At 44.0% G+C, this 17,532-nt stretch overlaps 1 protein-coding gene across 2 annotated transcripts in view; it reads left to right on the forward strand.

Moving 5' to 3' along the window:
• The first annotated feature begins 4,669 nt into the window (after positions 1–4,669).
• The window catches only part of LOC111976105 (capping protein inhibiting regulator of actin dynamics-like), a 32,388-nt gene continuing 19,525 nt past the window's right edge, over positions 4,670–17,532 (forward strand). For both annotated transcript variants that reach the window (XM_024004852.1, XM_024004853.2), the window contains exons 1-2: positions 4,670–4,833; positions 15,938–16,081. In XM_024004852.1, coding sequence (XP_023860620.1) covers positions 16,021–16,081 — 61 coding nt within the window. In that variant the 5' untranslated portion in view covers positions 4,670–4,833; positions 15,938–16,020. The remainder of the gene's footprint in view (positions 4,834–15,937; positions 16,082–17,532) is intronic.

Here is a 17,532-nt window from a genome sequence, read left to right on the forward strand (position 1 = left end):
ATTTATACGCTCAGGTCAAGACGATAGAATGGTTAACTGCACCCTTTGTAATTCCTCTTTTTCAATTAGCTCGCTTTGCTCGCTTTGAAGACAATACAGTGCCACTGACACGGCCCGCCACCAAAACCTGTGGGCCGACCCCAGTGGTGAGGGTTGGAAACAACATCTCCCCCCCGCTGATCCTCAACACTAGGGCCCCACAAGGATGCGTTCTCAGCCTTCTCCTGTTCACCCATGACTGCGTGGCCATGCACGCCTCCAAGTCAATCATCAAGTTTGCAGACGACACTACAGTAGTAGGCTTGATTACCAACAACGACGAGACGGCCTACAGGGAGGAGGTGAGGGCTCTCGGAGTGTGGTGTCAGGAAAATAACCTCACACTCAACGTCAACAAAACAAAGGAGATGATCGTGGACTTCAGGAAACAGCAGAGGGAGCAGCCCCCTATCCACATCGACGGGACAGTAGTGGAGAAGGTGGAAAGTTAAGTTCCTCTGCGTACACATCACAGACAAACTGAAATGMTCCACCCACACAGACAGCATGGTGAAGAAGGTGCAGCAGCGCCTCTTCAACCTCAGGAGGCTGAAGAAATTTGGCTTGTTGTCACCAAAAACACTCACAAACTTTTACAGATGCACAATCGAGAGCTTCCTGTCGGGCTGTTTCACCGCCTGGTACGCCAACTGCTCCGCCCACAACCGTAAGGCTCTCCAGAGGGTAGTGAGGTCTGCACAACGCATCACCGGGGGCAAACGACCTGCCCTCCAGGACACCTACACCACCCGATGTCACAGGAAGGCCAAAAAGGTCATCAAGGACAACAACCACCCGAGCCACTGCCTGTTCACCCCGCTATCATCCAGAAGGCGAGGTCAGTACAGGTGCATCAAAGCTGGGACTGAGAGACTGAAAAACAGCAAGACACCCCCAATAAAGGAGTGGTTCTGCAGGTGGTGACCACAGACCACTTCTCAGTTCCTATGCTTCCTGGCTGATGTTTTGGTCACTTTTGAATGCTGGCGGTGCTTTCACTCTAGTGGTAGCATGAGACGGAGTCTACAACCCACACTAGTGGCTCAGGTAGTGCAGCTCATCCAGGATGGCACATCAATGCGAGCTGTGGCAAGAAGGTTTGCTGTGTCTGTCAGCGTAGTGTCCAGAGCATGGAGGCGCTACCAGGAGACAGGCCAGTACATCAGGAGACGTGGAGGAGGTCGTAGGAGGGCAACAACCCAGCAGCAGGACCGCTACTTCCGCCTTTGTGCAAAGAGGAGCAGGAGGAGCACTCCAGAGCCTGCAAAATGACCTCCAGCAGGCCACAAATGTGCATGTGTCTGCTCAAACGGTCAGAAACAGACTCCATGAGGTGGGTATGAGGCCCGACGTCCACAGTGGGGGTTGTGCTTACAGCCCAACACCGTGCAGGACGTTTGGCATTTGCCAAAGAACACCAAGATTGGCAAATTTGCCACTGGCGCCCTGTGCCTTTCACAGATGAAAGCAGGTTCACACTGAGCACAGTGACAGACGTGACAGAGTCTGGAGACGCCGTTGAGGAACGTTCTGCTGCCTCAACATCCTCCAGCATGACCGGTTTGGCGGGGTCAGTCATGTGTGTGGGTGGCATTTCTTTGGGGGGCCTCCATGTGCTCGCCAGAGGTAGCCTGACTGCCATTAGGTACCGAGATGAGATCCTCAGACCCCTTGTGAGACCATATGCTGGTGCGGTTGGCCCTGGGTTCCTCCTAATGCAAGACAATGCTAGACCTCATGTGGCTGGAGTGTGTCAGCAGTTCCTGCAATAGGAAGCATTGATGCTATGGACTGGCCCGCCCGTTCCCCAGACCTGAATCCAATTGAGCACATCTGGGACATCATGTCTCGCTCCATCCACCAACGCCACGTTGCAACACAGACTGTCCAGGAGTTGGCGATGCTTTAGTCCAGGTCTGGGAGGAGATCCCTCAGGAGACCATCCGCCACCTCATCAGGAGCATGCCCAGGCGTTGTAGGGAGGTCATACAGGCACGTGGAGGCCACACACACTACTGAGCCTCATTTTGACTTGTTTAAGGACATTTACATCAAAGTTGGATCAGCCTGTAGTGTGGTTTTCCACTTTAATTTTGAGTGTGACTCCAAATCCAGACCTCCATGGGTTGATAAATTTGATTTCCATTGATAATTTGTGTGATTTTGTTGTCAGCACATTCAACTATGTAAAGAAAAAAGTATTTAATAAGAATATTTCATTCATTCAGATCTAGGATGTGTTATTTTAGTGTTCCCTTTATTTTTTTGAGCAGTGTATATTTCGGCAGGGATGCTCTTTCAAATAGTTGTTGGCTCAATGGCTGGAAGTATATGGGAACAGCTAGCATGTCATTTCACCCACACTGGAAGCAATGCCCCCCCCCCCTTACCCCTGCCACCACTGCTGAAAAATATACTAGGGGAACCACTGAGTGACCTTTCGGGTACTGGCTCAACGCTCTTAACCACTAGAATGGTCCACACACACCAACACAGTCATGAGGAGGGCTTGACAATGCATCTTTCCCCTCAGGAGGCTGAAAAGATTTAGCATGGGCCCTCAGATCCTAAAAAGTTATACAGCTGCACCATTGAGAGCATCTTGACTGGTTGCATCACCACTTGGTATGGCAACTGCATCTGACCGCAAAGCACTACAGAAGGTAGTGCGTACGACCTAGTACATCACTGGAGCCAAGCTCCCTGCCATCCAGGACCTCTATACCAGGCAGTGTCAGAGGAGGGCCCTAAAAATTGTCAAAGACTACAGCCACCCAAGTGATAGAATGTTCTCTCTGCTACCCCCAAGCCATAAGACTGCTAAATAGTTAGTCCGGGTAGCTATTGGTTAACTATTTAACTATCTGCATTGACCCCTTTTTGCACTAACTCTTTTGACTTATCACATACGCTGCTGTTGCTGCTTATTATCTATCCAGTTGCCTAGTCACTTTATCCCTACCTATACAGTATGTACATATCTACCTCAATTACCTCGTACCCCTGCAAATCGACTCAGTACTGGTACTCCGTGTATATAGCCAAGTTATTGTTACTCATTTTGTATTTATTCCTCATGTTATTTTTTTWAAATTATTTATCTTTTTTMCCTCTGCATTGTTGGGAAGGGCCGAAAGTAAACATTTCACTGTTAGTCTACTCCTGTTTACAAAGCATGTGACGAAAACAATTTGATTTGATTTAGATTAGATTAGTTTATTAGTCACATGCACAGCGTACGCAGATGTAATCGCAGGGTACAAAAAAAGAGAAGTGAATGAGAAAATAATTTACAAAAATAATAATATACACATTTACAACTGTAGCAATGATAAATATCCATTGGGGGGTGGGGGCAGGGGAAGTGTCTGTTGGGGAGGGGTGTAGAATGCCCATACGGGGAGCAGCCCGGGGGAGAAGTGTGAAGTCAATGAGACAATAATGCAAATTATAATAATATACACATTTACAACTGTAACAATGTCCATTGGGGGGTGTGGGCAGGGTAAATGTTTGTTGAGGGGTAGGAAGTCCCGGGGGCAGGAGGGAGACAGGGGTAGCAGATAGCTGCCTAGTGGCTATTCAGCAGCTTGATGGCCTGGGGATAGAAGCTATTGGCCAGTCTGACAGTTTTTGCCATGATACTCCTGTACTGTCCAGGTCTGAGTGATGGAAGCAGGGAGAACAGGCCGTGGCTACCTGCCACCGAGGGAGGGCCCTCTGACCTTCTCATCCAATGGGTTGAGAAGAAGGCGAGGAGAGAGGACATGAGGAATCAAGGAAAATTATTGATATTCTCCCTGAGTCTGGGAGCTGACAGAGGAAGTGAAGGACTTGTGTATATATAAATTATTGATCCTATACTGACTCCTACTGGAAGACCAGCCTACCTACAGCTGCAAGCAGCTGTTTTCAGTTTCTGACTGCATTAGTTTATGAATGCCTTTCCAGCAGCATTTTTGCACATTGATCTGATGAAAGGTTGCCTACATTTTTGTTCATGACTTTAAGCCTAGAACTATCAGGGTGGTGTTAAATCACTGAAATGGTCCCAAACTATGGAGGCCTTTATGCTTTAGGAATTATTAAAGAACCCACTCCCATTGCAAGTAAAAATGGTAATTAATCTGGTTCCTTTTGCCAGGGTTGGCTCAAGATGCACAGTACAAAGAAGTCAGTCATGCCAGTCTTGATCAGAGAACAATAACGATGTGAATACGTTATGCCTCATGAATTAATTGAGAAAGCGCACATTCTTCACATATCATTTTTTTCCTAATATTTTGAGATCCATTGCAGGGCGGCTGACGGAAGTGAAATTTTGATTAGTGCAATACTAATTATACAAGACAGAAATATGATAGCCACTTCACCGTGACAGACTGAGAAGACTGTCAATGACAAACAAGCGCTTCCACTCCGAATAAAATACTAGGCCTATCCATACATTAGGCCTATACAAGATCAATAGCCAAAGCTATTTGTGTGAATATATGCTATATACAGGCAACCATTTTCGACCAACAGATGAGCGGCATCGCAGCGGAGATCGGTTGTGGACTTTGGCTGATGTTGGTGCCAAGCACAGCCTCCGCCAGCCACACCCTCCCGCCTCATGTGCTTGCAGGACTCGGTTTCTGTGCGGTTGTCTGTGCACTTTGCCGTGCGTGCGTGTCGGTGCGAGCACCCGCAGCATCAGTAACACAAAGAGGGTCGAAGAGCTGTGGATGGGAGATACAAGGCGCGGTGGGCAACTTCAAGACCGATTTGCGGGCAAACAAGATCACTTATAAGGTGGTGGGAGCTTGTCCTTTACTCTTGCATATTTTCTTAGTCTTAAATTGTGTCTTTATTTTCAATAAGCTGCTGACCTTGTCACAGCCTTTCATTTTCATTGACCTGCTGACGATTGCTCCATCGTTCAGAGATGTGTGTGCACTGGAAAAGGACAGTGTCGTTTCATTTGATTATAAACGCGTAAATATATTTGGCATGGCTCGAATTGTGGAGATAATTGGCTATTTGGCATTTTCATTATATTATTTTATATTATTGCATTTGGAACACGTTCACCCTACAGCTTTCGTTTATGTTGGCTGTCTCAATTTACAGAACGCATATTTGTGATAAAATATGAAATAAACGATAGATGCTTTGTTCTCCATATGCTTAAGTCAGCCTTTTTATATCAATGTATAACCAGGATTGCAGCTCCTACGTTATATTATAAACCCTTCTTATGTTTTATCCCTGCATCTCTTTGTAGGCTACCTGTGCTGTGCCATATCCTATTGTGTCATGGACCAGAGAGATGGCATTATGCTTTTCACGCAATATTGTTTCGACCCGTATCCCCAGATGTCAGATGGAATGTCTAAAAACAGAAATCATTGTCTCAAACGTTGTAACACGGAAGGCGCGTAAAAGCGGGTTTGTTGAGTTTCAGCCAATGGTTTTTGGCCTAGTTGTCTTCAATGCAGCATGTACCGTTATAAATTGCAATGTTCATTTGACCTTAATATAGAGAACATGAATAATTGAATTTAGCCAGAAATTGACATTCAGAGCTGTTATCTGCAGTAAATACACTGTATCTCGGTTGGGTGATGCGAGTTGTGTTCATATCAGTTATAGTTGGCTTCTTTTGAGTATCTCATTAGCTTACACATTGCAGAGTAAGCAATATGATGATCCAGTAAGGCCCCATACCTTTATGTGTGATGTAGCCTGTAGAAAAACATATTATATTTTAAATAGCCAGCCATGTTTATGTCTCCAAGCCAGGGAGGGGAGCATTGTTGACATTAGGCCTCTGAGAGAGTTTCATATCTCATAGCACATATACTACCATTCAAAAGTTTGGGGTCACTTAGAAATGTCCTTGTTTTTGAAAGAAAAGCACATTTTTTGTCCATTAAAATAACATAAAATTGATCAGAAATGCAGTGTAGACATTGTTAATGTTAATGTTGTAAATTACTATTGTAGCTGGAAACGGCTGTTTTTTTATGGAATGTCTACATACAGTTGAAGTCGGAGGTTTACATACACTTAGGTTGGAGTCATTAAAACACGTTTCTCAACCACTCCACAAAGTTCTTGTTAACAAACTATCGTTTTGGCAAGTRGGTTAGGACATCTACTTTGTGCATGACACAAGTCATTTTTCCAACAATTATTTACAGACAGATTATTTCACTTATAACTCACTGTATCACAATTCCAGTTCGTCAGAAGTTTACATACACTAAGTTGACTGTGCCTTTAAACAGCTTGGAAAATCCCAGAAAATTATGTAATGGCTTTAGGAGCTTCTGATAGGCCAACTGACATCATTTGAGTCAATTGGAGGTGTATCTGTGGATGTATTTCAAGGCCTACCTTCAAACTCAGTGCCTCTGCTTGACATCATGGGAAAATCAAAAGAAATCACCCAAGACCTCAGAAAAAAAATTGTAGACCTCCACAAGTCTGGTTCATCCTTGGGAGCAATTTCCAAACGCCTGAAGGTACCACGTTAATCTGTACAAACAATAGTACGCAAGTATAAACACCATGGTGTAACGCCCGGGGTGTAGTTGGGAAGAAGTCAGGCGCAGGAAGCAGAGAGTTCAGGGTAGCGTACTTTTATTCCACCACAATAGTGAACAGACGCTGACCAAAACAAATGCCCCAAACACGGTGGGACTTAAAACAGTCCAGCAAAACCCAAATACAAGGACAACAGTGACATACAGCCGTGTACAACATGTACATCGAAAATAATCCCGCACAACCAGCAGGCGGGCCGGCTGGTAAATAAAGCCCAACCAATCAACCGAAATTACACACAGGTGAAACCAATAAACATACAAGGGGAAAAAGGGATCAGTGGCAGGTAGAAGAATAGACTGCCTAGAAGGCCAGCATCCCGGAGTCGCCGCTTCACTGTTAACGTTGTGACTGGTGTTTTGCGGGTACTATTTATTGAAGCTGCCAGTTGAGGACTTGTGAGGCGTCTGTTTCTCAAACTAGACATTCTAATGTACTTGTCCTCTTGCTCAGCTGTGCCCCGGGGCCTCCCACTCCTCTTTCTATTCTGGTTAGAGACAGTTTGCGCTGTTCTGTGAAGGGAGTAGTGCACAGCGTTGTACAAGATCTTCAGTTTCTTAGCAATTTCTTGCATGGAATAGCCTTCATTTCTCAGAACAAGAATAGACTGACGAGTTTCAGAAGAAAGTTATTTGTTTCTGGCCATTTTGAGCCTGTAATCGAACCCACAAATGCTGATGCTCCAGATACTCAACTAGTCTAAAGGCCAGTTGTATTGCTTCTTTAATCAGAACAACAGTTTTCAGATGTGCTAACATAATTGTAAAAGGGTTTTCTAATGATCAATTAGCCTTTTAAAATTATAAACTTGGATTAGCTAACACAATGTGCCATTGGAACACAAGAGTGATGGTTGCTGATAATGGGCCTCTGTACGCCTATGTAGATATTCCATTAAAAATAGTCATTTACAACATTAACATTGTTTACACTGTATTTTTTTATCAATTTTATGTTTTTTTWATGGACAAAAAATGTGCTTTTCTTTCAAAAACAAGGGCATTTCTAAGTGACCCCAAACTTTTGAACGGTAGTGTACATCGAACCCTAAATGAGCTTAGGACCATGTCTTAAATAAGACCAAAGTGCTTTGCCGAGAATAATTATATCCCTGCTTGGATGGATGGTTGGGTAGGTAGTTGATKAATTGTATTTGTATTTATTATGGATCCCCAGCAGCTACTCTTCCTGGGGTCCAGCAAAATTAAGGCAGTTTATACAATTTTAAAACATTATAATACATTCACAGATTTCACAACACACTATGTGCCCTCAGGCCCATACTCCACCACTACCACATATCTACAGTGCTAAATTCATGTGTATGTATAGTGCGTATGTTATCGTGTGTGTGTGTGTGTGTGTGCCAATGTTTGTGTTGCTTCACAGTCCCCGCTGTTCCATAAGGTGTTTTTTTAATCTGTTTTTAAATCAAATTTTACTGCTTGTGTCAGTTACTTGATGTGGAATAGAGTTCCATGTTGTCATGGCTCTATGTAGTACTGTGTGCCTCCCATAGTCTGTTCTGGACTTGGGGACTGTGAAGAGACCTCTGGTGGCATGTACAGGTATTGTGGGGTATGCATGGGTGTCCAATAGTTTAGACAGACAGCTCGGTGCGTTCAACATGTCAATCAATACCTCTCATAAATAAAAGTAGTGATGAAGTCATTCTCTTCTCCACTTTGAGCCAGGAGAGATTGACAGGCATATTATTAATATTAGCTCTTTGTGTACATCCAAGGGCCAGCCGTGCTGCCCTGTTCTGAGCCAATTGCAATTTTCCTAAGTCCTTTTTTGTGGCACCTGACCACGCGACAGTAGTCAAGGTGCGACAAAACTAGAGTCTGTAGGACCTACCTTGTTGATAGTGTTTTTAAGAAGGCAGAGCATCGCTTTATTATAGACAGACTTCTCCCCAGCTTAGCTACTACTGCATCAATATGTTTTGACCATGACAGTTTACAATCTAGAGTTACTCCAAGCAGTTTAGTAATCTCAATTTGCTCAATTTCCACATTATTTATTACAAGATTTAGTTGAAGTTTAGGGTTTAGTGAGTGTTTTGTTCCAAATACAATGCTTTTAGTTTTAGAAATATTTAGGGCTAACTTATTCCTTGCCACCCACTCTGAAACTAACTGCAGATCTTTGTTGAGTGTTGCAGTCATTTCAGTCGCTGTAGTAGCTGACGTGTATAGTGTTGAGTCATCCCCATAGATAGACACTCTGGCTTTACTCAAAGTCAGTGGCATGTAAGTTAGTAAAAATTGAATAAAGCAAGGGGCCTAAGCTACCCTGGGGAATTCCTGATTCTAACTGGATTATATTTGATAGGCTTCCATTAAAGAACACCCTCTGTGTTCTGTTAGACAAGTAACTCTTTATCCACATTGTAGCAGAGGGTGTAAAGCTATAACACATAAGTTTTTCCAGCAGCAGACAATGATCAATAATGTCAAAAGCTGCACAGAAGTCTAAAAAGACAGCCTCCACAATCATTTTATCATCAATTTCTCTCAGCCAATCATCAGTCATTTGTGTAAGTGCTGTGATTTTTGAGTGTCCTTCCCTATAAGCATGCTGAAAATCTGTTTTCAATTTGTTTACTGTAAAATAGCATTGTATCTGGTCAAACACATTTTTTCCCCAGAAGTTTACTAAGGGTTGGTAACAGGCTGATTGGTCGGCCAGTTGAGCCAGTAAAGGGGTCTTTACTATTCTTGGGTAGCGGAATGACTTTAACGTCCCTCCAGGCCTGAGGGCACAAACTCTCTAGTAGGCTTAAATTGAAGATGTGGCAAATAGGTTTGGCAATACCGTTTACTATTATCCTCAGTAATTTTCCATCTAGATTGTCATTGTTGATAGACAACAATAATTGTTTCACCTCTTCCACACTGACTTTACGGAATTCAAAAGTACAATCCTTGTCTTTCATAATTTGGTCCGATATACTTGGATGTGTAGTGTCAGCGTTTGTTGCTGGCATGTCATCCCTAAGTTTGCTTATCTTGCCAATGAAAAAGTCATTAAAGTATTAGGCAATATCATTGGGCTTTGTGATGAATGAGCCATCTGATTCAATGACTGAAGGAGCCGAGTTGGCCCCAAAGCTTTTTACTATCATTCTTTGTATAATTTATCTTTGTTTCATAGTGTAGTTTATTTTTATTTAGTTTAGTCACATGATTTCTTAATTTGCAGTACGTTTGCCAAGTTGAGCTGACAGACTTATTTGCCATTACTTTTGCCTCATCCCTCTCAACCATACAATTTTTCAACTCCTCATCAATCCAAGGGGATTTAACAGTTTTTAAAGTCATTTTCTTAATGGGTGCGTGCTTATTACTAACTGGAATAAGTAGTTTCATAAATGCGTCAAGTGCAGCGTCTGGTTGCTCCTCATTACACACCACAGACCAGCAAATATTCTTTACATCATCAACATATGAATCACTACAGACTTCTTGTATGACCTCTTATACACTATATTAGGCCCAGTCTTTGGAACTTTGGTTTTCCTAGATTTGGCTATTATATTGTGATCACTACATCCTATGGATTTGGCTCCTGCTTTAAAGCAAATATCTAGGAAAACCAAAGTTCCAGTAACTACCTTGCGAAGGTGTAAGGTCCTCAGCCTTTGACCAAAGTGCTTGTTGTTTCTCAGATTGTACAGTCAAGTCGTCTCTTGCTAGACAGAAACATAATTTGTCAAAGACACAGTATTGCTATGTTGTTTGTTTATACATTTGGGTCTGTAACCCTTGGCATCTATGGTGAGGCAGGCTACATGTAGCAAATAGTGTTAAATAGTGTTATTGATATACTGTAAGAAAATACAAATGGAAATGAGCTCGGTATATTTAAAATAGCATATTGAGGGTATGTCAGAAAACGATATCTCTGTTATTTGTTATTTGTTCACAACTGACTTGCCTAGTTAAATAAAAGTATAATATTACGTTTTGACCGATTTGGTTCAACCTAAAATAGCAGTCATAGAGAGCATACTTTAGGGAATTCTCTGAATAAATGGAAGGACTTGACATGCATCCTGTTTTCCCAGCATTGCCTACAAACTACTCTATGGAGTTTTTTAAATGTGTATATATACATTCAGTACTGGCTCCCTCTTCCCTAAGTGGATCTGAGCCCTTCCTATGATAGATTTGATTTGTTTTTTTCACTCAAGTTTGATCCATGAGCCTCTTGCAATGGCATCTGATCCAATCACACTATTCAAACACGACAAAATTCCTGTAGTACCACAGACTTAAATCCATCAGGACATTCCTGAATTGGACCAGCTTATCATAATGCATCATCTGACAGGCCAATCATACTGGAGGAATTCCAATAATTACACATTTGCGTTCAAATTAAAAGCCACACTTATGATCCCTGAATGAATTAATGCCTTACGATATAAGAAAAAAAGTCTGCAACTGTATGACTGAGAATCACCGCTGCAGGCTGTTGATCTTGGCCTGTAAACCTCCCAGCTCATGTAATGTTGAATGATTTAGACTTATTCCCCTCTCATTCCCCTTCTGTGTTTTGTGGGAGTTTCTATGAATTAAGCCAGTCAGAGAACAGTGAGTCTATGATGTGTTATGCTGCTGTAATGTCAGCCAGCCTCCAGGCTGGTAAAGCCCCATCATTWCTACTGTACTGTATATCCCTATGAGGCTGTAGAGTGATACTACTGTCAATTCCCTCCTGTAACACGACATCGTTCCAACCCCATTATGATGCTGGAGGAGACCGTTACAACTGTGAAATGATTATGGGTGACTTGTAGTCTGCTAGCTAAATAAGATGATTTGTTATCTGTTGAGGTTACTGTAAATTATCTCAGATTACAATAAAACATATTACTCGATGGAACTCGTATAGCTTTACCCTATAATGGCATTTGGTGTTAAGTCCAATAAAGCATCGTCAGTCTATGATCATCCTGTGACATCTCTTTAGATCTAATGAGTTCTAACCCGCTCAGAATTTTATAATCCTATGAAATATCATGTTACATGAACCCTTTGACAACATGATTCCACCAGCATATTCTCAGTGAAGGAGTCCACAAAGGCTCTGAATTCCTCAAGACTGCAAGGCAGGTCTCTTGACATTAGAGAAGTTCTATGAGAGACTGCAATAACATTATGAGACCCACTGTAGCATGCCGACTATAATGGGCACAGATACAGTTACACACACATTTACAGTTAATTCACAAGGATTGGCTGTGTGTGCACGKGCGTCAGCCAGTTGAAATTATGAATGCCACTTTGTTCTCACCCTGCACTGGCTGATCTGGCTAAGAAACAAAGTATCACTTTGTGCCTCCTCAGCAACAGACACAGCAGAACACCCGGCTTCTAGCCTATCACAGGTCAAAAGACCACCCCTCCCTCTCCTCAGAGACACTTTCTCCTGCCCACTAACACATTTACAGTACCTTCAGAAAGTATTCACACCCCTTGACTTATTCCACATTTTGTTGTGTTACAACCTGAATTCAACATGGATTAAATATTTTTTTTCTCTCACATGTCTACACACAATACCCCATAATGACAAAGTGAAAACATGTTTTTAGAAATGTTAGCAAATTTATTGAAAATGAAACACAGAAATATCTAATTTACATAAGTATTCAAACCCCTGAGTCAATACTTTGTAGATGCAGCTTTGAACGCGATTACAGCTTTGAGTCGTCTTGGGTATGACTGTATCAGATTTGCACATCTGGATTTGGGGATTTTCTCCCATTCTTCCTTGCAGATATTCTCATGCAGCTGTTAAGTTAGATGGGGAGCTGCAGTGAGCAGCAATCTTCAAGTCTTTCAACAGATTTTCAATGGGATTCAAGTCTGGGCTTTGGCTGTGCCACTCAAGGACTTTCACATTCTTGTTCTGAAGTCATTCCAGCATTGCTTTGGCAGTATGCTCTGGGGTCATTTTACTGTTGGAACGTAAATCTTCACCCTAGTCTAAGTTTTTTTGCACTCTGAAGCTGGTTTTCATCAAGGATTTGCCTGTATTTGGCCCCATTCATTGTTCCCTCTATCCTTACCTGTCTCCCAGTCCCTGCCGCTGAAAAGCATACCCATAGCCTGATGCTGCCACCACCATGCTTCATGGTAGGGATGGTGTTACTGTGACACAGCAGAAGGGTGGAACAGCCACACATACACACCACTCACATAGAGATATCTTTGCACACAGATACGACAGCAGCAAGGTAAGACTGCATTCTTATACACAGAAACTGACATTATTGCTCTTTAAACATCATTCAAGATCAAATCTAACATTGATGTATGCACAGTACACAATGATAGAAGCACTGTTAGCTTGCTCTTGACTCTAATCAACAAATAGCAGGATCGTATAATGCTCTCAACACAAAAACATTCAATCATATTTGAACAAAACTGCATTTTACATTTCTTCCTGGTAAATAGATAATGTAATACTGTATTCTCCAAGTTCATAGGATGAAAATAATTTACCAGATAAATTGACAGAGAACACATTCTCATTTACAGCAACGACCTGGGGAATAGTTACAGGGGATGAATGAAACAATTAGAAGCTGGGGATGATTAGGTGGCCATGATGGTATGACAGCCAGCTGGGGAATTTAGCCAGGACACCGGGTTTAACACTCCTACTCTTACGATACGTGCCATGGGATCTTTAGTGACCACAGAGAATCAGAACACCCGTTTAATGTCCCATCCGAAAGACAGCACCCGACACAGGGCAACATCCCCAATCACTGCCCTGGGGCATTGGGATATTTTTTAGACCAGAGCAAAGAGTGCCTACTACTGGTCGTCCAACACCACGTTCAGCATCATCTGGTGTCCCATCCAGGGACCAACCGGCCTTAACTTCAGAGGCAAGCCAGCAGTAGAATGCAGGGTGGTATGCTGCAGRAGGTAACATGAAAAACGGTTTGCACATGAAGTGTCAGCCTCACATCACTGTGCCATTGTGAGATGTCCAGTGAGAGAAAAAAGCCTATTTGTTTGTTTTCGTTGTCATTGCATGGCACACGATGGAAGCCTATTACCTCACTAGTGGTCAGTAGGGTAACTATAACCCTGCTGGTCATGTGACTGCTGCGTTGTGTGTCTCACGCTCTGCCCCACCATCTCTCTTCTGCCACTCTTCACATCTAGACTTCAACTTCATGTTATTTTTTCATCCCTTCTATCTTTCTTTCTCTAGCCTATCCTTTTATCTTTTTCACTCCAACTGTTATATTAAAGCTGATGTTGTCGCTCTCGGTTTTATAGATCATATATACTTGCATATGGTAAGACTTGCAGTATGGTGACAGACAGCATCATTTGGCCATCATACTTCTGTGTATGTACACTACCGTTCAAAAGTTTGGGGTCACTTAGAAATGTCCTTGTTTTTGAAAGAAAAGCAAATTTTTTGTCCATTTAAATAACATAAAATTGATCAGAAATACAGTGTAGACATTGTTAATGTTGTAAATGACTATTGTAGTTGGAAACGGCTGMTTTTTAATGGAATATCTACATAGGCGTACAGAGGCCCATTATCAGCAACCATCACTCCTGTGTTCCAATGGCACGTTGTGTTAGCTAATACAAGTTTATCATTTTAAAAGACTAATTGATCATTAGAAAACCCTTTTACAATTATGTTAGCACAGCTGACAACTGTTGTTCTGATTAAAGAAGCAATAAAACTGGTCTTCTTTAGACTAGTTGAGTATCTGGAGCATCAGCATTTGTGGGTTCGATTACAAGCTCAAAATGTCCTACCTGACAGGTGGCGAATCGCATCTCTGCATGTCTGGCAGACATATCAGTGTGGATGACGGATCACCACCTCAAGCTGAACCTCGGCAAGACGGAGCTGCTCTTCCTCCCGGGGAAGGACTGCCCGTTCCATGATCTCGCCATCACGGTTGACAACTCCATTGTGTCCTCCTCCCAGAGCGCTAAGAACCTTGGCGTGATCCTGGACAACACCCTGTCGTTCTCAACTCACATCAAGGCGGTGACCCGTTCCTGTAGGTTCATGCTCTACAACATCCGCAGAGTACGACCCTGCCTCACACAGGAAGCGGTGCAGGTCCTAATCCAGGCACTTGTCTCTCCCGTCTGGATTACTGCAACTCGCTGTTGGCTGGGCTCCCTGCCTGTGCCATTAAACCCCTACAACTCATCCAGAACGCCGCAGCCCGTCTGGTGTTCAACCTTCCCAAGTCTCTCACGTCACCCCCGCTCCTCCGCTCTCTCCACTGGGTTCCAGTTGAAGCTCGCATCGCCTACAAGACCATGGTGCTTGCCTACGGAGCTGTGAGGGAACGGCACCTCAGTACCTTCAGGCTCTGATCAGGCCCTACACCCAAACAAGGGCACTGCGTTCATCCACCTCTGGCCTGCTTCGCCTCCCTACCACTGAGGAAGTACAGTTCCCGCTCAGCCCAGTCAAAACTGTTCGCTGCTCTGGCCCCCCAATGGTGGAACAAACTCCCTCACGACGCCAGGACAGCGGAGTCAATCACCACCTTCGGAGACACCTGAACCCCACCTCTTTAAGGATACCTAGGATAGGATAAAAGTAATCCTTCTGACCCCCCCCCCCCCCCCCTTAAAAAGATTTAGATGCACTATTGTAAAGTGGCTGTTCCACTGGATGTCATAAGGTGAATGCACCAATTTGTAAGTCGCTCTGGATAAGAGCGTCTGCTAAATGACTTAAATGTAAATGTAAATGTAAAACAAAAAACTTTCTTCTGAAACTCGTCTGGACAAGCCTCTTGATCTCTTTGGTGTCTCTTTCGTTACTGATTTGCCAAGAAGCTTTTGCCATGGGAACCGGAGGTTGCTAAACTTTAGATATTTTTTATCAGTGTATGGAGAGAAGAGAGAGGGCAACAAAGAGAGGGGTAAATGTTACACTAACAACCCTGTTATAATGTATTGTGAAGCATAGCAGACATTATTGGCACTTTAGTCAATAACAACTGATATTCTGTAACCAAGAAGAGGCCCTTACCTGAATCTATGGATTCTATGTCCCTCTTGTCCTCCGCTCCCACCATGCTACAGTACATGTAGTACTACTGACTAGGACTTCTTCCTCATCCATACCTTCAATTACTTTAGTTGCCTTGATGTCATACCTTATCTCCATCCTATATCCCTAACTCTCAATAGAGCGCCTTAAGCAACCCTAATAACTTTAATAACAACCCCAAAGCTGCTGTTTACCTTTCTGTTTGTATTTCCCTTTGTTTCTCCCAAAGCCCCAGAGAGAGGAGGCAACAGCAGCAGCGCCGCTGGTCTGGTCTGGGTAAAAGAGACAGACATTGTGCAGAAGGCCAGATCGATGTTCCCTAAGATTTTACTGCAGTGGTGCGCAGCCCTGTCGAGTTGTGCCGTTGAAATAGGTAAAAGGTTACACTGCTGCATCGCATCCATGCTCTTCGACAATGACAACAAGCTGTTTACGCTGAAAAGCTATACGGCACTTTAGCCGACACATTGCGCTATCATGGCACTGAGTTATGCTATTGAGCTATGGCAGTTAGCTGTTAGCTGTCCCGCTATGCTTATGGCTATAACCAGTGCTATGAAGCCATGGTGCAGGGCTGTGTCACAGAGGAGGGATGTGGAGCTGTTGGCTGGCTACACAGCAGCACTGCAATACAGCAGTGTGATGCTATGCCATTCCCACTCTGTGTTGCAGCTGTACCCTTGTCAAAGGCATCTCTCTCTGCTTCTGCAGAGCACATGGCCGCTCCTCGTGCTTCTCTCATCCTATCTGCAGTTCTGCTATCAAGTCTGTCTAACTGCCCCCGCACCCGCCCCCGCCCCCCCCCGCCGCCCCCCCGCGCCCCCGCCCCCCCCCCGCCCCGCGCGCGCCCCCGCCGCCGCGCCGCCTGCGCCGCCGCGCCCGCCGCGCCCAGCCAGACGGCCAACAGGGCGATAAAAAGAAACAACAGAAACAGCACGGAAAGGAGAAGACTGACCAAAACAAATAAGTGACATACGCCAAACCACTACCAACCACCCACAAAAACATCGAATGCACCCAAGCAACGGAAAACACCCACAACAACACACACCACCAGCAACCAGCACCAACGTATCGACACCAAACGCCACGCCAACAACCAACACACACCGACACACAACCACAACAAACAAACACACCCACAACACACCCGAGACACACACACACCACACGACATCGACACCACACCTCCAACCAACTAACACACACACCACACGACCAACACACACACCAGCAGAACCAAACATGAACCAAAGCACACACAACACCACACCAGACCAACCGCAGGACCACATAACCGCAACACACACACACACCACACACAACACAATCCACCGACCAACACTAACACGGATTCACAATACCGCACACACACACACCACACACAGGAGCACACACAACAGGCACGCACAAACAACGCCAGACACACCACAATAACCGGCAACAACCACAACACTACACGACACCACACGCCACTCACCGAGGACCACAACAACAACTGTCTCAAATTGCCACCGCAACACACTACGACTCACCAACCCCACTTAACATGTCGCCGATCAGGTCACCCAGCTAGAACAGCTAATTGTACTTCAACACCACCCCCACAAGTAACGCCTACGCAATTATCCCCACACAACATACCAACTGCTTACACAAAATAGCTGAATGCACACACCACATTAATGACGAACACAAGCAACCATATACTGTAGCACATAATAAACCTGAGCAACAAAACACAGATAAATGAAACACAACACACATACTCGTAACGTACGCATACATGTACAACCACCAAGACGAACCACCCAAAATACTGAC

Source organism: Salvelinus sp. IW2-2015, linkage group LG16 (genome assembly GCF_002910315.2).
Source record: "Salvelinus sp. IW2-2015 linkage group LG16, ASM291031v2, whole genome shotgun sequence".
In the NCBI taxonomy this organism is placed as follows: Eukaryota; Metazoa; Chordata; class Actinopteri; order Salmoniformes; family Salmonidae; genus Salvelinus; species Salvelinus sp. IW2-2015.